The sequence below is a fragment of the Sapajus apella genome, unplaced genomic scaffold (assembly GCF_009761245.1).
Source record: "Sapajus apella isolate SASKATOON/1434 unplaced genomic scaffold, GSC_monkey_1.0 scaffold22, whole genome shotgun sequence".
Taxonomy (NCBI): Eukaryota; Metazoa; Chordata; class Mammalia; order Primates; family Cebidae; genus Sapajus; species Sapajus apella.
Genome location: NW_022436962.1, coordinates 26543238 through 26569108, shown reverse-complemented (window position 1 = coordinate 26569108; position 25871 = coordinate 26543238). Strand labels below are relative to the sequence as shown.

Sequence of the window (25871 nt, the reverse complement as noted above, 5' to 3'; positions counted from 1 at the left end):
ACTGAGGCTAATGCAGTTGTGAGTGAGTTGCGGAACTTAACTATGCTAATCTGGCAGATACACAGGAAATGGGGTATGGTCCAGAACATCACATACATTGGAGCAGGGAGTGGCCTAATATCAATTTATGTCTTGCTTATTATTGTATTACAAAGTCTTTCAAATTCAACCCTTCTTTTCCATTTCCATTGCCACCACCTGAAATCCAAGTTCCATTACATTAAAAGTAGGCCATTGCAATCACCTCCTATTTCACGGATTATTAGCCAGGGAATATAACAAAATTGACTGAAGAGCTCTTCCACAGACCCTCCATAGGCTTTATAACAGACCTACTGAACTGGAGTCTCCAGTGGAAGGGGCCGCAGCATGGTTAGTTTAAAATGTTCTGCAGGTAATTCTGAAGTGCATCTCTGATTAGGAATCACTAAACCAAACAACCTGGTATCTAAACTCACCCTCCACCATAGTTTGCCATCCTCTTGTTTATCTTCCCTAAACTATCTATTTGATGATATCCAAAATCGTCAGAAATTTCTAATAATGAACAGGAGAGGTGATAGGTGTCTCTCACCCACTGATTCTCATATGCAATTCAGATTTTATTCCTCACTCTCACATAGCTTGAACAAACTGGTCCACTCTGGTTGACCTTTCCATCATTGAGCTGGGACTCATGACATTCCCTCACCCGGCATGGCCCCCTCTCAAACACACATTCACCAATTGCTCCCTAATACTTCCAATCCTTTGAGATTCACCTCAAGTCCTGCCTCCGGAAAGGCTTCGTGGCCACTCATGACTCTGTCCACTGCCACAGATGTTCTCACCATCCTCTGAATTCTTACAGCACTTGGCATGTGCCTAGGGAAAGTAAGTACATAACATGAAGGAGGAGGAAATACCTAAGAGCACAGACTCAAGTGGACGCCGAGTAACTTCTTCAAAATGTAATGTTTTTAACAACAGAGATGAATTTTGAATCTCCATAATCCATTTATGGAGTCCACTAATGCCCCAGGAAGATGATCCGTGTATATTCTGAAGCTTCTGTAAACCCCCAGCACATGCTGTGTGCCCCAGCAACACATCCACTCATGTAATATGACCAAGTACCGTGGAGAGAAAGGACTCAACAAAGATGTCTGAAATAATGAATAGATAAGTGAATCAACAAATCAAATTCTTTTTCCCCTCTGTTATTAAAAGCAATTTAGATACATGGCAGCTCCAAACCTCCAACCTTATAGACTTGACCATCTCAGTATTCAGAAAAACAAAGTCCTCCAGATGGCAGGTCTCAGCCTCTTTAGAAGGCATTTGGAACACTTTCTGAATCCTGAATTTGCCACTTGGAGTTCCCCATCCTGATTTCAACAGGCTTCTCAAACTATTTCTTCCAAACTCATACTCCCTCTCTCCAAGAGGAATTTGGGTGAATAAAGTGTCTTCCACTTTATTACATGTACACATAAGGAAATTCTGCGGTGATTGATCCAGACTTATTGCACACAGGCTATCACCCCAGGCACTTAAAAATCCATCACCATTATTTTAGATTAAAAATTAGCTGGTAGCTACATCAGGAAGGAAAAAAAAAAAAACAAACATGTTCTGTTCTTTTCTATCTTTATATAACATGCTTGTCACAGACGAAACCTACAAAAGAAAAGCCCAGCCACATCTGTCTCTGCACATAAGAAGAAGATGTTTGCCTCTAAAATTATGTTCATACACCAACACACTTTAAGGCCTGGTCGTCTGTGGCTACCTACGGATTATAAGTAGCAGTTAAAAGAAATAAATAAACCCAGGGACAGCTGGAGGAGGCACAAAGAAAGGATGAAGGGAACCCCAGGCCCTCTGCATATCAAAGCCAAACAGCTGAACTGTATGTAAACATTATGAAGGAAAATGCAAAGGTTGTCAGGAAGAAGAACCAGCTTCCCCAGCCCTCCACACACACCCTCTGTCCAATTTTTGTTATCACGATTCTTTCCTGTTTTGTGTATGTCCACCCCCATCACCTATACAGATAAATGTTTAATGTTACAAGCTCACACACACCCAGTCTGATTCCAGAGATGTAAAAAGGCATCGAGGATGTGCAGCTGCAGTTACCTGCTCTCCAGGCTTCCCAGAGTCCTCCTTATGCCACTGTAATTTAGATATTAGGAGTCTGTCTCTCAAAGTCTAAGTTTATAAGTGACTTAAATGTTATCCCCAAAGATCCTTAGCAAAGCAGATGAGCTAAATATGACATTAACAAATCATCTTCCGAGAAAAGAAAAATGATGCCCATCACCTTTAAAAAGCCAACCAGTCAATAATAAAATAATGAGCTGACAAGAATGACAATTCCTTTTTTTCCTCCATGATGCAAACTATATGCAATAGCACTGTTTTCAAAGGAAGCACAATTTACTTCTCTTAAAGGGAGCCCATGAGGAGGTATCCAACACACTTTGGGCTCTTGATATTGTATTCTCAAGAGCAAGGAGCAATTTGTTATATGTCTGATTATTATTTGCATGACTCGATTAGTCAATATATACAATCAGATTAATGAGGAGATAGTAGAAACCTGTGAATGTGAAACAGGACAGGAAAAGGTTTTCAGGAGGGTAGAAGGAAGTAAGAAAACTGATCAGGAATCACTAAGCAATAATTTCCAGTCTTTTCCCTGTAATGATGCCTTTTTTACTTCAAGAAATGTTAGGGTTCTGGTTACAGATGGAAGACTAAACACACTCAGCCTCCAATCTCTCCAAAAAAACCATCAAAACCACAAAAAGACTTGGGTAAAGCCTAAACCCCCAGAACAAAGAGAAAAGGACAAAGACAAAAGCAACATGGTGTGAAAGGAAAATGAAATTTCAGGACTCCAAATTCACTATGCCAATAGGGAAAAATTAAGCTTGGTAGCCGAGTCACAAAAAACAAACAAATAAAACGCCTGCCTTTTCTTTTGTTCCTAAACTGACAGCCACAGATAGAAGGCCTCATGTCTCCACCACAGGCCTTCCTCACCCTGACAGTGTAAATTACAATTTATCCTCATGGTATGGGACAGGAGGAGACTAGAAATTGTCCCCATCTACCCCAAGATGAATGCATATTTGACTGCTTTCTCTACTCAGTGCTTATCTTATGTAAAGTGCAGATTCATTAAGTACAAGATGAATACATAATTAACTGTTCCCTCTACCCCTCATTTTCACATGTAACGTGGATTCACAAGAATGTGACCTCTTTTCTTTGCCCTTTCCCCTTTTGCCCACTTTTCCTCTTTAAATATTGAAGCCCTCGAAATCCTCTTCAGAAAAAGTACAAGCTACAGATCCTACTGTGGCTTACGTATCTTTATCCCAGGCACGTCTTCAACCTTGGCAAAATAAACCTCTACATTGATGGACACCTGTGTCAGATACTTTCTGGTTTACAATGGTAATGGAAACTGGAAAGCAGGTGGATGAGCAGCTGGATCACTGACTTAGAAGGCTGAATCCTAAACCAGCCCTTTGGGAGTAGGGGTGAAACTAGGGGCCAAATACAAGGGGTCTGTCTGACTGAAAGTCTATATGAGATACAATTAGAAACCCCCTAACCCCTCATTCACTCAGCACTTGGCTGAAGACTAGATGTTTACTCTCTTACTGGGGTAAAAAGTCAGGATTCTAGGCACAGCTGAGGGTAGGGACAGCATATTAAAAACATGAGCAAGGATTCTGTTGAAGATTTACAGACTGATTTTTGAGGCACTACCCCCCTAAACCCACGCCAGGCTTATGTTCACTCTGTCTTAGTCCATTTGTGTTGCTAGAAAGGAATACCTGAGGCTGGGTAAAAAGAAAAAAAAAAAAAAAGGTTTATTTGACTCACAATTCTGCTGACTGGAAGACTGGGCATCTGGTGAGAGCCTCAGGATGCTTCCAGTCATGGCAAAGGGCAAACAGGAACTGGTCTGCACAGAGCCAGAGAGGAAGGAAGACAGAGGGGAGAAAGATGCCAGCCTCTTTTTAACAACCAGCTCTCTCAGGAACTAACAGAGCAAGAACTCACTCATTACCATGAGGACAACACCAATCCATTCATGAGGGATCCACCCTCAGACCCAAACATCTTCCAGTAGACTCCACCTCTAGCACTGGGGATCACATTTCAGCATGAGGTTTGTAGGGGTCAAATATCCAAACCATAGTACACTCAGCTCCTAGACATTGTCAGCCAGACTTTTGCCCGCTATATGGAACACTGGAGTAGCCTTTCCTGCAGAATCAGATCCCAATACAAATGACCTAGAGATACTGACATAAAGAGATTGCCAAAGTTCTACACCAAACCAGCCTAGTAAAGCCCATATTGACAAGTCCCACCCAACCTGCTCAGAATTTCCAATGGGCTCTCTGGAGACACCACTAAAATACAAAGGGCTTAGACTCATTGGGGCATTTGAGGAAAACCTTTACAATGAAAGACAGAGGCCAAAATAAATAAGCAGAAAACAGCAACTTGGAGGAAACAGAGCTTATGAAAAGAAAAAAAAGTAACCTCAAAAATAGCATTCTTAAAAATTAAAAAAGATAACGAGATTAATATCCCAAGTGCCAGAAGTTAAAATGGAAGAAAACACTCAGAAATACAGCCAAAGGCAGAGATGGAAAATAGAAGGAAAAAAATAAGAAAACAAAAGCAGCAACAGTTCAGGAGGTCCAACATCTGAACAAAAAATGTCAATAGAGTTGTTCTCTACACTCTACATGAAAAAGAAGAAATCGACAAAGAAATAATTGAAATATCCTGGGATGGAAGACATAAGCTTCCAGGTTGAAAGGACCCTCTGAACTCTCCACACAACAGATGAAAATACAAAAATACTCTGTGAAACTTTAGACAACTAAAGAGAAAATCCTACAAGCTTTCAGAAAGAGAAGAGAGAGAGAGAAGGGAGTTTCAACAAAAGCATAAAGAATCAGAAAGACATTAAATTTATTAGCAGCAACACTGGAAACTAGAAGATAATGAGGCAGAGAACGTGTTTTCTAATCCAAAATTTTATACAGTCAAACTTTATAAACACTTCTCATGCAACCTTTATCAGGGAGATACTAGGTACTAGTATCTCCACCAAATAATAGTACCAGTCACCAAAATGAGAGACTCAACCAAGAAAGAGAAAGACAATGGATACGGGACACAGGGGATCAAAAACAAGGGAGGCAAAGGGAATTTCTAGGATAATGTAAAGGAAATCCTTAAGATGGCAGCTATGCAGTAAGCATAGAGCATAACTAGTCCAGCCTGGAGCAAGTCAGGAGGTTCTGGAATCATTAAGAAGATGAAATTGTTGGAAATATCTAATGTGTTAAAGTACTGAGAGCAGATTCATATATCGGAAGCAAGTTAGGGGAATGAATTAGTAGTAAGTATAAAGAAAGCTAACCACCAAAAAGAAAAGGCAAATTTTTTATTTTACCAATTGGAATAGCTTTTTGTTGTCGTTTTCATTTTAAATTTGTATTTCAATAGTTTTGGGGGAAGAGGTGGTATTTGGTTGCATGGAAAAGTTCTTTAGTGGTTATTTCTGAGATTTTGGTGCACCCATCATCTGAGCAGTGTACACTGTACCCAATATGAAGTCTTTTATCATTCACCTCCCTCCTACCCTTTTCTGCAAGCTCCTGCTTGTAAGTGAGAACACAGGTTGTTTGGTTTTCCATTTCTGAGTTACTTCACTTAGAACAATGGTCTCGAACTCCACCCAGGTTGCTTTGAATGCCATTATTTCATTCCTTTTTATTGCTAAGTAGTATTTCATGGTATATGTATACACACATTTTCTTTATCCATTTGTTGGTTGATGGGTATTTAGGCTGGTTCCATGTTTTTACAATTGAGAAGTATGCTGCTATAACCCTGCACGTGCACCTGGAGCAGTGGCTCACACCTGTAATCCCAGCACTTTGGGAGGCCAAGGCAGGTGGACTTCCTGAGCTCAGGAGTTTGTGACCAGCCTGGGCAACACAATGAAACCCTGTCTCTTCTAAAATACAAAAAAAAAAATAGCCGGGTGTGGGGCATGCACGTGTAGTCTCAGCTACTCGGGAGGCTGAGGTGAGAAAATTGGTTGAACTCAGGAGGTGCAGGTTGCAGTGAGCCAAGATTTCACCACTGCACTCCAGCCTGGGCGACAGAGTGAGTATCTGACTTTTAAAAAAAAAGAAGAAAGAAAAGGAGGAGGAGGAGGAGGAGGAGGAGGAGGAGGAGGAGAAGAAGAAGAAGAAGAAAACCTGCATGTGCAAATGTCTGTTTCACATAATGACTTATTGTCCTCTGGGTAGATAGCCAATAGTAGGATCTGGACCAAACAATAGTTCTCTAATACTTTTAGTTCTTTAAAAAAATCTCCATATTGTTTTCCATAGTGGTTGTACTTGTTTACACTCCCAACAGCAGTGTAAAAGTGTTCCCTTTTCACCACATCCATGCCAACATCTGTTAATTTTTTTTTTAATCATGGCAATTCTTGCAGGAGTAAAGTGGTGTTGCATTGTGGATTTGATTTGCATTTCCATGATAATTAGAGATGCTGAGCATTTTCTCACGTTGGCCATTTTTTTTTTTTTTGAGAATTGTTTATTCATGTCATTAACCACTTTTTGATGGGATTATTTGTTTTTGCTTTTGTTTTTTCTTGCTGATTTGTATTAGATTTAAGTTTTTATCCACCTTGAGATGATTTCTGTATAAGGTAAGAGATGAGGACCCAGTTTCATTCTTCTACATGTGGCTTACCAATTATCCCAGCACTATTTGTTGAATAGGGTGTCCTTTGTCTCACTTTATGTTTTTGTTTGCTTTGTTGAAGATCAGTTAGCTGTAAGTATTTGCCTTTATTTCTGGGTTCTCTGTTCTGTTCCATTGGTCTACATGCCCATTTTTATACCAGTACCATGTTGTTTCAGTAACAATAGCTTTGTAGTATAGTTTGAAGTTGGGTAATGTGATCCCTCTAGATTTGTTTTTGGATTTTGTGAGGTTTGCTTGTTTGTTTGCTTGCTTGCTTACTTACTCTTGCTTTCTCTATGTGGGCTCTAGAAAAGGCAAATATTACCTTCAGAAAAAACAAAAAGTTTTACAAGAAAGAAATAGTAATCATAGTATACTACATGGCTCAGTGGTGAATAGCATTTACATAGGTCATAAGAATGCAAACACTGAATGTTAACTAACCACATTTGAAAGGGAAGTGTATAAAGAAAACTGAATTTCTCTCTTCCTTAGTGGGAAATATGTAGATTATTCCTACTACCAAAAAAGTCAAGAAAGAGCAAGACAAGCATATTATTTAGAGATATGGAGGTAAATTCCAAAAAAAATTATAAGTACTTCTGAAGGGCAGGAAATGGAGGGCAAAGTTGGGAATGGAAGGGGAACGCCCATCAAGCTTTTCACTTTTACTATTTGACTCTTTAAACTATGTACATATATGGCTTTGTTTTTTAAAGAAATTATTTTTAAAGTAAAAAGAAAGTTTATGGATATCCCCATGTATACTGACTGTCTCTTGGCTGAGAAAGAATATGATAAAAACCACACTTTAAAATATATTTGAACTTCCTTACTCAGAGTAGCATTTACATATGTTAGAAAAATAGTAGATTCATGTAGGTACAAAACACATAATTGATTTGTTCCTAAGCAGTGCTCAGAACATGTATGGATTTCCTCTCTCAACCTACCTAAGCCCCAGTTCCCATAAATGTTTCCAAGAATGGATACAGTTGTTAATCTGCTCTTTGGATGCTGTAAGATACATATTTTTTAATAAAGTTCCCTTTTATATGTGCTAGCTTGAATAGGTATCTAATTGTTGCATCCAAACATGCCCTGAGGAAAACAATGAAGATATATATGCTACTCACAGTTGCCCAGTTGGTTCTAGAGACATGATTTGAAACTAGTACAAAGGCTATTCTACTTTGCTACTTTTATAGATTTTCATAATCTTTCCTCAGTGACTTTTTTTTTTTCACAAAAGCACTTTTATTTGAGGCAAAGAGAAGTCTTGCTGAAAGGATTACATTTCTAAGCAGTCAAAACTCAGCTGTTCATGGTACTATTTTGACCCAGTAGATTTGCTTCTCTTTGATCAGAAAGACCAAAGAAAGGTATTCAGGTTGTACTTTCCTCCTTGGGGCAAAAAGAAGGGTAAAGCAAACCGGAAGAGACTTCTACTCTACTGACAGGGCTCTTCAGATCCAACAACAAGCTAGACACACCCTCACTGGGCACTCTACAGGTTGCTATCCCACTGCTGAGTGGCACAGGCCATACTACCTTTGCAAGAAAGAAAAATGAGGGAGGAAACACGGTATAGGTCACTTGGGGATGAGCAGGCATCAACAGCTTCAAAACTCTTCATGGAAGGGGTAATCCTTGTAGGAGGCACAGCTCACCAAGGCACAGACTCTCCAGTTTCTGTTGTAGCTAAGTAAGATGGTCATATCCTACCTGCTCAGTTCAAACTCGAAGACCTTAAAGTTCTCAGCAATGCATTCTGATGTCACAGACTTGTTGATCACCACCAAGTTCCTCTGCATGGGGAACCAGATCAGAACCTAGGCTGTAGTTTAATCGTGCTTGGCTGCGATTACCTTGATCCTGGGATCCTCCAGGAGGGAAGTTCCTCAGGCTTGGCCTAGGGCCTGCTGGGAGAGCTGAGGGGGCTGTAGGCGGTCATCATTATGCTGTTAGACTGGCAGTACTGGATTAACTTCTCCTGACTCAGGTATGCGTAGCACTCAATCTGGTTAACCACTGACTTATACATTAAGTCAGGTTTGTTTAAGATCTTCTCAACATGGAGCTGGTTGAAGTTGAAGATGCCAATAGCTTTCACCAGCCCTTCATTCACCAGTTCTTCCATGGCCGCCTATATGTCGAGAATGTTAGTGTTACTGGGAACTACATTGCCCGACTCATTCAATGGGAAAAATTCCTTCCTAGGATTGAAGCTGGTCAACCAGTGAATAAGGTAGAGGTCCAGGTAGTCCAGGTTCAGGTCACTGAGAGTCTTCTGGCAGGCTCCTTTCACCAGGCCCTTCTCATGGTATATTCACCACAGCTTGCTGACAATGAAGAGCTCCTCACGCTTCACCAACTGCTCCCTGAGCTTCTCCTGAATGGTCATTCTCATTCTGGTACACATGGGCACAGTTGATACAGCAGTACCTGACGTCAATGGCCACCTTCACAGCCTCAGTTACCTGGCCCAGAGGGGAATTCCAGGTGCCCAGCCCCAGGATGGGCATCTTGGCACCAGTGTTGAGCACAAGGTGGCTGACGTGGCTGCTGCGCTCTCCAGACCCCTGCCCAGAACCGTGCGCCTCAGTGATTCTTTAAGTAACTTAATAAAGTTAAAATAGTTATCTCTTTAAGAATGCCTGATCTAATCAACAATGAAACACTTACTGTGACAGTGGAACCACTTAATAGATTTGGATTGGCAAGGCCAGTAGGCAGGATGTTGCTTGTTTTCTAGTAGGTACCTGACTTGAAGCAGTGGATCCTTTTATTATGGCCACAGGGACCTACCTGGTTTTACCCAACTATGGATAGGTAGAGAGACTGAAATAACATATAGTCTAGTCTACATGCATTTTATATATAAACATAGTATTAAAATGTCAAAAATAAACTATTTTCTAATTAGAACATACAAAAAATGGAGTCATATGTGTAATCTCAACACCTCGGGAGGCCGAGGTAAGAGGATCCTTAAGCCCAGGAGTTCAAGATCAGCCTGGGCAACACTGTGAGACCCTGTCTCTACAAATTTTTAATACTTTTTTTAAAGAAAGAACATATGAAAAAGGGAAATACCATTTACAAAATAAAAAATGTAAGGAATTACAAAGTATCTACATACAGGTGAATTACCTTCCTGGTTAATAAGACCTCGCGTGCAGCTACCTCTGCTTTACCTTTTTATCACACATTTCCTACCTTTTTATCACACACTGGGAAAGGATAGGGAGACTGCTCCCTGCACAAAGGAAACATGGGAAAAAAGGCAAACAGCCCCCTAAGAATTAGCTTCTCATACTTGAGTTCTGATATGTGGTATTATATTTTCACATAAAAAGTCCTGCTGAATTACTGACTTTGGGTTAATTTGCTGACCTATTATTACCCAGTTCCACTTAATCTCATTCTAGTTTTCCTTATTCTGCCTTAGAAAAGGACTTTTCTTGGACTCTGTCTTATTGATAAGCTAAGTGTCAATAACTTCCAGCCTTATGAAGATCTCCCAGTAGCACACTGCCTCAATTCCAGCTCAGAATTCCACAGCAAAGGTAGGGGCTGATCTTGGCTTTTCCTCTATGTCCAGTCAGACCCATTTTCAGCCATCTCCAAAAAAAAGGTTGTACCTTGCAGCTTGTTTTTTAAGCCCCCATTGCCTACCTACTGTCTTCCTGAAGAAGTAGTAACTGAGAGAAAAAGAAGACTGAGTGCAAATAATGAAAATAGAGAATAGAAAAATAATAGAGAAAATCAACAAAAGCAAAAGTTGGTTCTTTGAAAATATCAACAAAATTAAGAAATCTTGGATGAGATTGACTAAAAAATTCAAGAGAGAAGAGTCAAATTACTAAAATACGAAACGATGCTGAGGACATTACTACTGATATTACAGAAATAAAGAAGATTACGAGACAGTATTATGAACAATTGTATGTCAACACATTGAACACCTAGATGAAATGGACAATACTAGAAACACATAATCTACCAAAACTGACTTAAAAAGAAATGGTAAATCTTACTAGACCTATAACTAGTGAGTAGATTGAATCAATAATCAAAAATCCTCTAACAAAGAGAAGCCACAGTGAATTGTACCAAATATTTAAAAAGAATTAACACAAATTCTTCTCAAACTCTGCAAACAGTATCAAAGAAGGGACATTTCCTAACTCATTCTATGAGGTTACCATTATCCAGACACGAAAGCCAAAGACCCCATAAGAAAAGTAAACTACAAATATCTCTTATGAATAGTGATACAGAAATCTTAACAAAATACTAGCAAACCAAATTCAGAAGCATATTAAAAGTATTATATACTTTGATGAAGTGGTATTTATTCCCAGAATGCAAGTAGGGTTCTGCATACAAAAATCAATCAATGTACTACAACACATTAGTGGAATGAAGGAGAAAAAAAAATACATGATCATCTCAGTTGATGCAGAAAAAGTATTTGACAAAACTCAACATCCTATCATGATAAAAATATTCAATAAAATAGGAATATAAGGGAACTTCCTCAATATGCTATATCTCAAATATGAAAAAAAACCACAGTTAACATCATTCTCAGAAATGAAAACCTGAAAGCTTTCCCTCCAAATCAAGGGAGACTAAAGACCACTTTTGTCACTTCTATTCAACATAGTATTAGAAGTTCTAGCCAGAACAATTAGACAAGAAAAAGGAATAAAAGGCATTCAAACTTGAAAAGAACAAGTAAAATCATTCCTGTAACCAGAGGACCTGATCTCATTTATAAAAAACCCTAAAGTTTATATACATATATACACAGAGAGAGAGAAAGAGCATGAATGAATTCAGCAAAGTTCTAGGATACAACATCAAACACAAAAATAAGTTGCAATTCTATACACATACAAAGCACAGTCCAAAAGGGAAATTAAGAGAACAATGTATTTACAAAGGTATAAGGAAGACACATTTAAAAAATAATAATAAACGGCTGGGTGCAGTGGCTCATGCCTGTAATCCCACCACTTTGAGAGGCCAAGGCAGGCAAATTGCTTGAGCCCAGGAGTTCAAGGCCAGCCTGGGTGACATGGCAAAACCTCGCCTCTATTTAAAAATATATTTTTAAAAATTAGTCAGGCGTGGTGGTGCACACCTGGGAGGCTGAGGTGGGAATATTACTTGATCCAGGGAGGTCAAGGCTGCAGTAAGCTCTAATTGCACCACTGCACTCCAGTCTAGACAACAGAGTAAGACTCTGTCTCAACAACAACAACAACAAAACCAACTTAGAAATAAATGTAAACAAGGAAGCAAAAGACTTGTACACTGAAAACTACAAAACAGTGCTAGAAGATATAAATAAATGAAAAGGCATCCTTCGTTCGTAGATTGGCAGACTTAACATTAAGATGACAAGACTACCCAAAGTAATCTATAGCTTCAATACAATCGCTATTAAAATTCCAACAGCATTTTTTGGGGCAGAAATATTAAAAAACAAAACAAAACAAAAAACCTATCCTAAAATTCATCAAGGGATCAACCTCCAATAATCCTCTAATAGGATTGCTATAAAGGTTCCATTAGATCAGGGGTGTAGTGAATTCCTTTTTTTTTTTTTTTTTTTGAGATAGAGTTTGACTCCGTCACCCAGGCTGAAGTGCAGTAGCATGATCTCAGCTCACTGCAACCTCTGCCTCCCAGGTTTAAGCAATTCTCATCCCTCCACCTCTCAAGTAGCTGGGACTACAGGCATGTGCCACATTGCCCAGCTAATTTTTGTATTTTTAGCAGAGACAGAGTTTCACCATGCTCACTAGCCTGGTCTCAAACTCCTGATTTCAGGTGATCTGCCAGCCTCAGCCTCCCAAAATTCTCAGATTACAGGCATAAGCCATCATGCTGGGCTGTGAATTCTTATAACTTCATGTTGCCTTGGCATCCATTTTAATATAAGTTGGACTTCCTTAAACCAGAAGTAGAGTTTAGTTGCCTTTAACACAATTTCCAGTTCTCCACCTGACTCCTAGTTCTGCAGTGTGGTTGATCCAGGTGTCTGCCTTATACAACAACCTCCTGGTGACCACCTCCCTATAAGACAACCACAACCTACTTGACTTGCCCCAATGCCCCCCACTTTTTGCACTGACTGTGCAGATATGCTGCAGTGACTACCTCTCAGTCACAGCATGACCCCTTGGAGCTCGTGCCTGCTTACTTTAAACCTACCAGTTAGAACTCCCTGTGGAAAACCTGCTTGGGCAATGCCCTGGACACCAAAAAAGGCTTTGGCCCCCAGGTCCCTTCCTCACTCTCTCTCACTCTTTTGCATTCCACCCTCTGGTTGCCCCTGCAGGTCCCATTCAGCTCCCCTCTTCCTGCAGGACCTGCTAGGGTTTTTTTGTTTGTTTGCTTTTGAGATAGAGTCTTGCTCTGTCACCCAGAATGGAGTGCAGTGGTGCCATCTTGCCTCACTGCAACCTCCACCTCCTGGGTTCAAGCGATTCTCCTGCCTCAGGCTCCTGAGCAACTGGGATTACAGGCACTCACCACCACGCCTGGCTAATTTTTTTGTATTTTTAGTAGAGATGGGGTTTCGCCATGTTGGCCAAGCTGGACTTGAACTCCTGACCTCAGGTGATCTGTCCACCTCAGCCTCCCAAAGTTTATAGAGAATTGCAAGGGACCAAGAATATTATTGCCAAGACACACTCAAAGGAGAGTAAGACAAGAGGCCTTGCCCTATCAAGTATCAAGAATTAATAAAAAGCTCTAGTAATTAAGATAGTGGAGGCACAGAGGTACACTGAACAATGAAACAGAATAGGTTCCAGAAACAGACCTATATGTATATGTACATTTATGACAAAGCTGCCATTGCTCACGATGTGGAAATTCATGGTGCTGAGAGTACTGAGTGTTCACACAGGAAGAAAAAAAAAGAAACATGAATCTACTTCTATTGGACCAACCCTACTGAATATAAACATCAATTCCACATAGACTGTAGGCCTCAATGTAAAAGGTAAAATGATAAAACTTGTAGAAGATAATATACAGAATGTGATTATAGCATTCAGTAAGAAAGACTGCATACAAAGTTGTATAAATAATTTATATGACGAAAATGTTTGATAACTTTGGCTAAGCTAAAATTGGAACACATGTTCAACGAAAGAAACTATTAGAGAATTTTAAAGAACAATTAAAAATAGAGAAGTTATTTGTTGCAACATACAGCTGAGTATCTAAAATACATAAAGAAGTCATATAAATCTATAAGAAAAAGACATCTTAATAGAAAAAGATAGATGCAACCATAACAAAGAACCAAATCAGGTCCTTTGTGGTAACATGGACACAGCTGGACGTCATTATCCCAAGCAAATTAATGCAGGAACAGAAAACCAAATGTCACATGTCCCCCCTTTAAGTGGGAGCCAAACACTGGGTACACGTGGACACAAAGGTGGCAACAATAGACACTGGGGACTATTGGAGGTGGGACGGGGAGGGAAGGATTGAAAAACTATTGGGTACTATGCTCACAACATAGGTGACAGGAACGAATGTACCCCAAACCACAGCATCATATAATATAACCATATAATAAACCTGCACATGTACCCCTTGAATCTAAAATAGAAATTGAAATTATTTTAAAAATCATTAAGATTGGCAAGGATTGAGCTATCTCTTTAGAGTAGAAGAAACATAAATATCCATACCCATATGAAAATATGCTTGGCCAGGCACAGTGGCTCACACCTGTAATCCTAACACTGGGAGAATGAGGTAGGCAGATCACCTGAGGTTGGGAGTTTGAGACCAGGCTAGCCAACATGGGAAACCCCGTCTCTACTAAAACTACAAAAATTTGCTGGGCATGGTGGTGGGCGCCTGTAATCCCTGCTACTCAGGAAGCTGAGGCAAGAGAATCACTTGAACCGGGGAGGTGGAGGTTGCAGTGAGCCGAGATCATACCACTGCACTCCAGCCTGGCACCTGGTGACAGAGCAAGACTTTGTCTCAAAAAAAAAAAAAACCACCATAAGATGCTATTTCATAACTACCAGACTGGCAAAAGTTTAAAAGTCTGACAGAATCAGGTGTTGGCTATGATGGAAAAAACAGAACAATTACACTACAGGTGAAAGTGTAAATTGTTACAACCACTTGATAAATAATTAGAAATAATCTAGCAGGAATGAAGATGCATGTGCCCTGTGACCGAGCAAATCCACATGCAGGATTATATCCTAGAGCTCCTGTACATGTACACAAAGGGACTCATACAAGAATGATCAAGTCTTGTCTATATCGTGTTTTAAAAATTGAAACAATCCAAACATTCATCCACATCTGAATGAATATCCACACTGTGGTATATTTACACACTCTAGCACTATATAATTCCTATAATAGGAATTAATTACAGTGACACATAACTACACGAATGAAACTCAAGTTCAAATATCTGAGTGAAAAACACAAGTTGCAGAAAATTCATACAGTATGATTCCATTTGTATAAAGTCCAGCACCATTCAAAACTAAACAACATGTCATTTTGGAATAGAGCAAAAAGTTAAAACGTATTTTAGAAAGAAAGTGAACAATAAACACAAAATTCAGGAGAATGGCTACATCCGAGAAGGGAAGAAGACAGATTCTACAGGGCACCCAAAGGTAATGCTGGACACAGGTGTTCACTCTTTTGTATTTCTTTTTATTTTTTTAGAGATAGGGTCTTGCTCTGTCACCCAGGCTGGAATGCAGTGATGTGACAACAGTTCACTGCAGCCTCAAGGCCCTGGTTTCAAGCAATCCTCCCACTTCAGTCTCCCGAGTAGCTGGGACTGCAGGCATGCACCACACCTGGCTAATTTATTTATTTTTTGTAGAGATGGGGTTTCACTATGTTGCACAGGCTGGTATTGAACTTCTGGCCACAAGCAATCCTCCTGCCTTGGCCTTCAGAAGTTCTAGGATTACAGGCATAAACCACCATGCCTAGCCAATATTGTGATTCTTTACACATCATATATATTTTATGAATATTCTCAATATCTAATCAAAACAATTAAATGAGATGGTGACTAAGTAAATGTCCTCCTCAGTAGGGGATGACTCAGTAGCTGGCGTGTATTAGGTGCCCATTCTTCTTCTAATTCTTGTTTCATTATGAATATATGTGTGTGTGTGTGTGTGTGTGTGTGTGTGTGTGTGTGTGCGCGCATATATATACATATAAAATTTTTTTTTTAAGACAAAGTCTTGCTCTGTTGCCAGGCTGGAGTGCAGTAGCGTGATCTCGGCTCACTGCAACCTCTGCCTCCCAAGTTGAAGTGATTCTCCTGCCTCAGCCTCCTGAGTAGCTGGGCTTACAGGCACATACCACCATGCCCAGCTAATTTTTGAATTTTTGGTAGAGACAGGGTTTCACCATGTTGGCCAGGATGGTCTCAATCTCCTGACCTCGTGATCCGCCCTCCTCAGCCTCCCAAAGTGATGGGATTACAGGCATCAGCCACCACACCCACCCTCATTATAAATATTTTAAAACAAATTTGAATAAAACTAAGTGGTTTTCTTTCAACTCCAATAATTGCTCTTAGATGGAAGAATGTCTCAGGATCAGATTCAAGGTCTGTAAGTCAGAGACTAACAAGGCTCCCCTACTCCTGGTTCTCAATCTTACAACATCTCACTGGGGTCATTTGCATACCTACAGTTGCTTCATCCTTTCCCCCACCTTGATTTCTACCTGTGTGATTCTCTTTTTGACTAGGAAATAATCCTTTTGTGAAACTATGACGAGAGAAGCCACACCCCTAAGCTGGAAGAAATAAACATCGAGGCACAGTGGATGCCTGCACAGTCACACACTTTCCCGTTTGGGTGCTCTGCATCATCACGCGTTATATTTAAGTTGGTGAAAAATAATTTTAATGGCAAAAATGCAGCTGCTTTTGCACCAACCTAATACAAAAGGCAGACCAGGAGAAAAGACAGTGATCTGCTCACTGCCTGTTCTTGGGGTATCTTCTGGTCAAAATGCTGTAAATCTCCAGATCAATTAGAAAATATCTGTGACACAAAAGAGCCCCAAACCAAAGAGAGTTGCAAGTAATGCTGACATTTTAGTAACAAAGGCTCTGGCATTGGTCTTCTCTCTAGTCTTGCTTTGCTTTATAACCAGGAGGCAGCTAGAAAACAAACAAAACATACAAGGTTTTATTACTTCATTCCAACAGACTCCAGAGAAGTAGCATCCAGGTATACTATAGACAATCAAATTCTATCTTTTGTGTAAGTGTTCAATGAATTTCTAAGTTAATTAAAGCAACGGGGAGGGGAAACAAAACTGAAGGCCAGGCAAGGACTACGTTTTCACTGGTGCTCCAGAAGAGTCAGGAAGAAACAAGGGAGAGGAAAGAGGGAAACGAGCTGACCAGACCTTCTCAGTGTGAGGGAAGCAAAGGGTCACTGAGAAGGTCCATTCATCCACTCAACCACTGAGCACCCACTGTGCACCAGGCTCTGTGCTGGAAAAAATAAACACATAATTCCCTACCTCATGGAGAATGTAGCTTGTAGGGAAAAGTCAGAAGCAAGTTGGCAATACATGGTGTACAGAAGAAGCAGGGGCTGCCACAGGAGCACACAGCACCAGGCTTGGGGGCTCAGAAAAGCCTCCCCACAGGAAGCAACAGCAAACCTCAGACTCCACTGCGGAGTAAGACCAGTTGGCCTGACCGAGTGCATAGTGGGCTGAGGGAGGCGAGGATGAAGCAAGAGAAAGCCCCAATCTAGAGAACAGTAGGTGTCAGGGCTCAGGGAGCAAGCATGGGGTACAGAGGACAACTAGATCAGAAGACCTGGAGTGACAAATGCAAGCAGGGTGGTGCCAGGTTTGCCATCTCTAAGTATTATGCTTTCCATGGCTTAAGGCCCACTGGACAAACCCAGGAAATGAATAGCCTCAGACCTTACGAGCAGAACTCCTGACTCACAAATCTCATCTATCTTTCCACAGTGCCTTGTGTTCTTGCATTCACACTCATGGTTGCAGATACAATGCCAGCCAGAAATCTGGCTGTGACACGACAATGACTCAGAGTATACAGTTGGGCAATGAGAACTTAAACCATAACTATAAGACTTTTTGTAAGAAAAAACCTATTAGACAGAGACATATGCTCAGATCTGCTACTCCTAGCAACTCCTCCATTATATATTAAGAGGAGACCCCAAGCACTGCAAAATCTATGTGGGGGAATGGTGACCAGTTTTATTGCCTGCCTGTTATTGAGAAAACCTGTGATAAATGTAATCAACTGAACTTTTTAAATTTTCAAATCTGCTCACACATAGCCTTAGGGTCATTTGTAACGTGAGACGGAGGGGGACCGGGATGCAGCGGATGACAGCTGCCCACCATCTGTCTTGTCCTATAGCATCCACCTTCCCACTGTAGCTGCTCAGGCTCCCCTAGCCAGAGACTTGTCAGAAGCCAACCGAGCTGTATCTATCCAGGTATCATTACGCATTTGTTTCAGTTATGATTATTCTTTCTGGCAGACAAAGCCATCCTTGTGAAAGGCAGAGCAGGACAATCCCACCCAGGCACATGGACCGGGCAGCTGGCAGAGTGCATTGAGGTGGCTCTGCCATCTGCTTCTTAGAAGGAAGGGCCTGAGGTTCACACATGTGCCTAAAGTCTGTAAACCCCAGACTTCACCAAACCAAGTGGTAACACCTCCATCCAAGTCTAGTGAGCCCTCCTGGTCATATGGATGCATTGTGTGACTTCTCATCCTCTTCAAGTTAGCCCTTGTCATTAACTTTGACCTGATAAAAATGCTGGGTTGCCAGTGAGATGGGTTGAGAATAGGAAGCAAAGAGACTTCATAGTGCGACTTGTCTTGCACTGCAGACAAAGCAAGCCCTGGGGATGGCCTTAGCCTCTTCTGTCCAGAGACGGTCCTGCTGAAAATAATAATGGATTATTGTCCTCTAAAGATTAATGTCATGGTTAGAGTCAAATCATTCTCTATTTTTTGTCATTTTAGAAGACCAGAGGTATATGTGCCAGCAATATCTAGCACACAGCAGGCATTTATGAACAGTTATTGATACTAAGTGATGAATTATTAGCACAAGAGCCTGCTTATTTAGAAAAGGAAATCCTAGAAAATCAAAGATCTAGAAGCACAGACATGGACTATCCAGTATAGAGCACACCTCAACATGTAACTGCTCAGGAAGCCACTTAGCAAATCAAACACAAGTGTGACTCACATCGCATGGGTCCTTTCAACATGCAGATGTATTTCTCTCCAGGATCTCACCTATTAGAAAAATGTATATTTGCCCTATAGATTTTGTTTAAGATTCTGTCCTCTCTGTGGGGAGACATTTGGAGATGTCACTCAGCAGCAGAGATCTGGAGAGACCAGATGGCTGATAAAACAGGAGGCTATTCTCAATCCAGGGCCAACAGGAAAGCTGGAAGGCAGAGCCCAAATTTAGTTTGAAACCTGATGCCCGACAGTATAAAATTAGAAACTCCTTTGAACCATCTGGTTCTTTTAAATAAATACCTGTCTGTCCAATCCTAGAATAGAAGGAGCTTCCAAGTCTGGCTCCCTTCCCTAAGACACAACATCTGTCCCATCGGTAGTGAACAGTAGCCACAGGAGATGCCTAATACTGGCTAGCTGATGGAGCCTACGTTAATGGCTACCAATCTTAAGTACCCTAAAGTTCTTTAGAATCTTTCTGATTCCAACATCTCTTTCACTCTTCTCTTCCCACCACCAAATTCTCTTTTCTTACTCTCCCTGAGGCTAGAATACACATACACACACACACACACACACACACATGCACACACGCGCACACACACACACCATCTAAAATATTTCAAATTTAGTATTGTCCTTCTTCTGCCAACCCACCCATAATGATCATTCCTTCTCTACACGGTTCTGCTTTCTATTGTCCTTCTCTCCCCTTCTCTGACAGTGATATAATTTATGCATGACCCCCCAAAAATCAACATTTCACCCCCCCGTGGGGTGACTATATTAGTTCATTTTGTGTTGCTATAAAGGAATACCTGAGACTGGGTAATTTATAAGCAGAAGAGGTTTATTTGGCTCATGGCTCTGCAGTCCATACAAGAAGCACAGCGCCAGCATCTGCTCCTGGTAAGGACCTCAAGAAGCTTTCAGTTGCAGTGGAAGAGAAAGGAGAGCAGTGTGTCACATGGTGAGGGAGGGCACAAGAGACAGACAGTGAGGGGAGGAAAGGAATGTCATGCTCTTTTGAACAACCACTCTCATGTGAACTAGTAGAGTGAGCACTCACTCATTATGATGGAGAGGGCACCAAGACATTCTCAAGGGATCTGCCCCCGTGACCCAAACACCTCCCATTAGGCCCCATCTCCAACACTGGGGATCAAATTTCAACATGAGATTTGGAGGAACAAATATCCAAACTGTATCAGTCACCATCCCTAAGTATTATAAAATAAGCTGTCCCCAGCCAAATCAATGTATATCCCATTGATTTACATTTTCTCCCCTAAACCCCCATTTTTCAGCCTTCACACGGCCTAACATCTCTTTCACCACACACCGTCTCACCACATGCTAACATTACCCTGACCTTTTATCTTGACTGCAGATGGCCTAATCTGAGTGATTTAGTGATTTCATCCCTTGGAAACAGAAGTGAAAGAGTCTGGAGTGGAAGGGTCAGCAGTGAAGACCCCAGGAAGGGAGAGTCAAACAGGACCTCCTTTAAGTGCTTCCCTTTTCCCTTGTATTCCAAAGTCCTCTTAAAGAGGAAATGAGATATGTATAAATTCATCTAGTAAACTGTTGAAGTCCAATACAACAGTAACAACATTGTTATTAAATTGCTTCCACAAAAATCCCCTAATTAGTATAGAAATAGTATCATAATAGTTCCCTGAAATGAGTTCATTTTCAGTGACATGGTGATTGAGTCTCAATGCTGGAATTGTCTTCAACTCCACCCCCTCCCTTGCCTTCTACATTGTCAAGCACAAGTTTCCATGCACTCTTCTTTGAGAAAGTCCTTCAATCCATTCTCTCTATCCATTCTCTTTTGCCCTGAACTTAGCCCAGGCCTTTGTCCCGTTGACACTGAAGCATGACTCTTATTCTAGGATCTACTCACTCTATGTCAATTCAGGTCCTCCAATTAGCAGATGTCAAGATGAGCAAGACATGCAAGATATTTGGTGGGGAGATACTTGGGGAGGATAGAGTGGGAGAGAGCATGCTTAGGCAGGGGGAGCCTTCAGACCACACCTGTCTGACACCATGATGGGAGGGAAAGAAGGCTGGTAGGAAGAGCCTCAGACCAATCTGCAGTTCCAAGAAAGTCTGGTTTGGCTGATGGGTAGCATCCAAGCACAGGTTCCCATTAGAAGAGCCCACATCGAGCAGAATTGGCCCAGCTTCAGTACCTTCAACATGTCATTGAGGGATAGGAGCAGCTCAGGGAAAGGCCCCAGCATAAAGATCAGAGTAATGAGAAAAAGATAGCTCCTCAAGTACTAAGTGAAATGGATAGATAAAGGCAAAAACTGAGACTTGACTCCCTCACACCACTCACAAAAATCAGCTCCAGGTAGATTGTAGATTGAAGTATGAAACAACAAAGCTTTTAGAAAATTACATATAGGAGAAGTCATGACTGAGAAAGGAAGCCTGAAAACCATAAAGGAAAAGAGAGATGCATTAGAACGCATTAAAGTTAAGAATTTTTATTTGTCAAAATTAAGAGCTTCTGTTTTGATAAGCAGAAGAGTGAAAAGACAAACAAGAGTGGGAGACTGTCATTTTAATACGATAACCAAGAAGAGGCTCCTAACCAGACTCTCGTAAAAACTGCTAAATGTTAATCAAAAATGAAATAACAGAGAACCCAGTAGAACAAAGGGTAGGAAATTCAAACCAGTGTTCTACAAAAGAGGCCATGCAAATGGCCAGTAAACACACATAGGTGCTGAATATCATTAATCACAAGGGAAATGCAAATTGAAACCACAATGAGATACACTAAAGAAGTACCTGAATGGTTAACATCGAAAACAACAGTCTCCAAACTTTTTGGCACCAGGGACCGGTTCCATGAAACACAGTTTTTCCACAGACCCAAGATCAGGCATTCAAGGCAATGGCTTCAGGATGATTCAAGTGCATTACATGTATTGTGCACTTTATTTCTATTATTATTACACTGTAATATATGATGAAAGAATTATACAACTCACCATAACATAGATCTGTGGGAGCCCTGAGCTTGTTTTCCTGCAACTAGATGGTTCCATATGGGGGTGATGGGAGACAGTGACAGATCATCAGGCATTAGATTCTTTTTTTCTTTTTTTCCTTGAGATAGAGTTTCATTTCTGTTGCCCAGGCTGGAGTGCAATGGCACGATCTCAGTTCACTGCAACCTCCACCTCCTAGATTCAAGCGATTCTCCTGCCTCAGCCTCCTGAGTAGCTGAGATTACAGGCATGCACCACCATGCCCAGCTAATTTTGTATTTTTAGTAGAGACAGGGTTTCTCCGTGTTGGTCAAGCTGGTCTTTAATTGCCGACCACAGGTGATCCGCCTGCCTGGGCCTCCCAAAGTGCTGGGATTACAGGTGTGAGCCGCTGTCCCTAGCTTAGATTCTTAAAAGGAGCATGTAACTTAGATCCCTCACATACACAGTTCACAATAGGGTTCATGCTTCTATAAGAATCTAATGCCACTGCTGATCTGCAAGGAGGCAGAGCTCAGGCCTTAATGCAAGCAATGGGGAGCAGCTCTAAATGCAGATGAAGCTTGCTTACCCACTGCTTGCCTCCTGCTGTGGGGCCCGGTTCCTAACAGGCCACAGACTGGTACCAGGGGTTGGAGAGTCGTGATTAAAAGATGACACAAAGTGCTGAAAAGAATGAGGAGCAACAGAAGTTCCTATGTGCTACTGAAGAGTGTGTAAAATGATTCCATCACTTTGGAAAACTGTTTACAAAATCTACTACGATATTGCTCACCCTGTGACCCAGAAATTCCACTCCTAGGTTTGGAAGTGCCTAGAAGTGGTTTTACATAATATAGGATATACACATGAAAAGCCATGCCCAATAATGTTCATAGTTGCATTACTCACTATTATTAATATGAAGCAAATGTCCAACAGTAAAACTGTGGTCATATTCATTTCATGGCATACCATAGTGAAAATTAATGCATCAAAACTACACCCAACAATGTAGATAAATTTCACAAATACAATGCTGAGTGACACATACTTTATGATTATATAAGGTTATAAATATGAAAAGTTCAAAAATAGGTGAAACTAAAATATCATATTTAGGGATTCATACTTAGGTGGCAAAACTATTGGAAAGAATGCAAGGACATGATAACCATGAAGGCCAGGATAGTGGTTACCTTTAGGGAGAGGGAAATTACATAATTGGGAAGGGGTATGCAGGGTCTACTGGAATCCTGGCAATAGACTATTTTTGACCCGAGTATTTGCTTTATAATAATTCAAAATACCTTACTAACATATTTTATACATTTATCTTAATTGTGTTATGTTTCTCAATGTTCTGTAAAAGGAATTCTTTAAAAAAAAAAAAAATTACAGATGCAGTGGCTCATGCCTACAATCCCAGCACATTGGGAGACCAAGGTGGGAGTATTGCTTGAGGTCAGGAGTTTGAGATCAGCCTGGACAACATAGTGTGACCCCATCTCTACAAAAGTTTTCAGAATAAAAAAAAACTAGCCAGCCATGGTGGCACGTGCCTGTAGTTCTAACTACTTGGAAGGCTAAGATAGGAGAATCCCTTGAGCTCATGAGTACGAGGTTATAATGAGCTATTATTGGGCCACTGCACTCCAGCCTGGGTGACAGAGTAAGACCTAAAAGCTTGGTCTAACAGAGAATAAGTGACAACCCCAGCAAAGCATAGAACACCAATCACAAATAAGTTAATTTCGTCACATGATAACACATATTCATAATTTTTTAAAACCAAATAAGTGGGAAACAGAAGGTATTATTAATAGAAACATCCTCTGAAGTAAAACTGTCTGCCTAGAACCCAAACTGTATAGAAAGAGTAGAAATGACTCTGCCTCTTCCTAGCAGGTACAGGTTCCCTTACCTTCACCTGGCTGGCAGTTTGAATTGCAAGGAAAGATGAAACACTGTGACTCATGTTGGCAAAAGATGATTGAGGACTAATTTTGTCAACATAATTTAGGTTCCAGCTTGCAAAGGGTGCTTTTAAGTACTCTGATAATTAATGGGTAAGCTGGCAGGCACTTTTTCACTCAAATGCATTTATTTCTTAATTAAATCGACATGCAAATGTTAACATTTATTAATTATTTTACTAGTTCACAGCAATATAACTGACTAACTTTAAAAAGCTGAAAATGATACTGGCGTCTTTCAGACATTGCAGCATTGGGTCTAAATGAAAATGTGAAGTAGGAAATGGTGTCCTCATTTCACAGTCCCTCTCCCCACATCTCCCCCTTGTGACTGCTTACAAAGTAGGCTGCAATAATTCTTCCCAACCCAGTGCATGTGCTCCTTTGCAATGTGACTTTGTCACCACTCCCATCAAGGGGTGCAGTCTTTTTCCCCACTAAGGACTGACTAAGGAGGAGGAGTGGTGGGAGCAGTTTGCTCCAGTGGGGACGAGAATTTTATTGCATGGCTTAGAATTGCTAGCACAAGGTGATACTAAAATAAGAAGCAACCAGCTTTTAGTTAGTTTTCTTATTGCTTTACAATTCTCTATAGAAAAATGCACCCTCTAACTAACAGCACCCAGGAGTTGTTCTCCCACTACCAATCATTTCCCTCTTGGTATGCCATTGTTCACCACCCCTTGAATCTGATAAGGGCTGGGACTTGCTTTGACCAATAGAACATTGTGAAAATAACACTTTGGTACTTCTAAGCCTAGACCTCAAGACATTTGCAAATGTTGCTCTAGTCCTCTTGGAACCCTAAGACCACCATGTGGGGAAGCTGAGCCTGGCCTCCTTGAAGATACAAGAACACATGAAGAAAGGGGTCCAGCTGATAGCCAGCATCAGTTATCAGGCATGTGAGTGGGGCCATCTTATATCATCGACCCCAATCTAGCCATCAGATGACTACAGCCACATGAGTGACTCCAGGCAAGACTGGCAGAAGAACTGTCCAGCTGAGCCCAGCCCAAATGGTGGACCCATATTTCTGAGCAGTTTGAATGGTTGTTTGAAGTCACGAAATTGGGTTCTCATCCTAACTATTCCTCTCAGCAGTGAGACCATGAACAAGTCACTTAACTTTTCTAAGTTTTTTTCTTTATCTGTAAAATGGGGATAATGATATAGCACTTTCTACAGACGACTGTGGTAAGGACTGAATAGGATTGTGTGTATGTGCCAGGGTGGAAGCACTAAGATGTGAAAGGTACCAGATACCCAAATGAGTATGAACATATCCCACTGAAGGAATCCTCAAAGTAGACAGTTAAGAACTGGCTGAGAACTCTTGAACCCCTCAATTCCACCTCAAGAGAGTAAAGACAGAGGATTTTGTGAGGGGGTTTTCTCTGAAGAAAGCACTGTTGTGAGACTCCTTCAAAGAGGGGAGAGTGGGCTGGGTGCAGTGGCTCACATCTGTATTCCTAGCACTTTGGGAGGCTGAGGTGGGAGGACTGCTTGATCCCAGGAGTTTGAGACCAACGTGAGCAACATAGCAACACCCTGTCTCTAAGAAAATAAATAAATAAAAATAATTAACCAGGCATGGTGATGCATGTCTGTGGTCCTGGCTACTCAAGAGGCTAAGGTGGGAGGATCTCTTGAGCCTGAGAGCTGGAGGCTGCAATGAGCTGTGACCGCACCACTACACCCCAGGCTGGGTGACAGAGTGAGACCTTGTCTCAAAAACAAAAAAGAGGGGAGACTGGAGAGTGCTTTCCTTTCTCCTCAAGCCTGCACCAAGGCTGCTCAGATAGCCTGAGA

The 25871-nt window shown here is 41.0% G+C and overlaps 1 protein-coding gene and 1 pseudogene across 4 annotated transcripts in view; both read right to left on the bottom strand.

The window, feature by feature from the left end:
* The window catches only part of CNIH3 (cornichon family AMPA receptor auxiliary protein 3), a 285107-nt gene that overhangs the window by 147931 nt on the left and 111305 nt on the right, over positions 1–25871 (bottom strand). The window contains exon 1 of one of the 4 annotated variants that reach the window (XM_032289386.1): positions 762–3746. The exons of the other annotated variants lie outside the window; for them this stretch is intronic. Within the exon in view, the coding sequence (XP_032145277.1) occupies positions 762–860 (99 nt within the window). The 5' untranslated portion in view covers positions 861–3746. Of the gene's footprint in view, positions 1–761; positions 3747–25871 lie in introns of those variants that run through there. 4 annotated transcript variants of the gene reach the window in all.
* Positions 8023–9827, bottom strand: LOC116559010 (annotated as a pseudogene).